The 603-nt window shown below is 31.7% G+C and overlaps 1 protein-coding gene across 1 annotated transcript in view; it reads right to left on the bottom strand.

The window, feature by feature from the left end:
* LOC102768004 (probable ATP-dependent RNA helicase DDX60) overlaps positions 1–603 on the bottom strand; it is a 68,058-nt gene that overhangs the window by 62,889 nt on the left and 4,566 nt on the right. Inside the window, exon 5 of the mRNA XM_015568568.1 lies at positions 355–471. Coding sequence (XP_015424054.1) covers positions 355–471 — 117 coding nt within the window. The remainder of the gene's footprint in view (positions 1–354; positions 472–603) is intronic.

Here is a 603-nt window from a genome sequence, read left to right as displayed (position 1 = left end):
AATAGTGCTGGGGAGAAAACAAAGCTAAAAGGAAGAAAGAAGCATCCTATAGCACTTAAGTAGTGAAGGGGAAAAGAGGACAAAGCCGAATACTAGGTCACTGGAAGATAAAAGAAAACCACAGAATCCTAGGACTCGCAACCCCTTATCCACCACCAAAATAAGTAAAAACAAAATCCCCCCTAATATTGCCTTGACTCTGCTAGATTGACAGAAAGGGGCATGATTACATTGAGTTAGATTAAATTAGGAATCTTGGAAACATTAGGGGAAGCTGTTTACGAGGTATTTGAGAACTTTTTTATAACTAAACAATTCATTCAAGTAAAATATTTTTAAAATAAGTTTCAATACCTCTTCAATCATATTGTTCCATCTTGAATTTCCAAAAATAGGTTCAAATGCCAAAACCCTACATCCTTCTAATTGTTTAATCAGGGCTTTATAAGCATTCTCAATCTTCTTTTCATTCTGTAAAAGGAAGACAAATCACATAAATTGTTAAAAATATCTAATTACTTTCTAATAGAGAAAAATCAGATATTGAAGACATAATTATTATATTTCTAAGCAAAAAAAAAAGGTTTTACAAATGGTTTTGAT

The sequence above is a fragment of the Myotis davidii genome, unplaced genomic scaffold (assembly GCF_000327345.1).
Source record: "Myotis davidii unplaced genomic scaffold, ASM32734v1 scaffold392, whole genome shotgun sequence".
NCBI lineage: Eukaryota > Metazoa > Chordata > Mammalia > Chiroptera > Vespertilionidae > Myotis > Myotis davidii.
The sequence above is the reverse complement of the archived record's forward strand: the minus strand, read 5'-3'. Positions and strand labels throughout refer to the sequence as shown.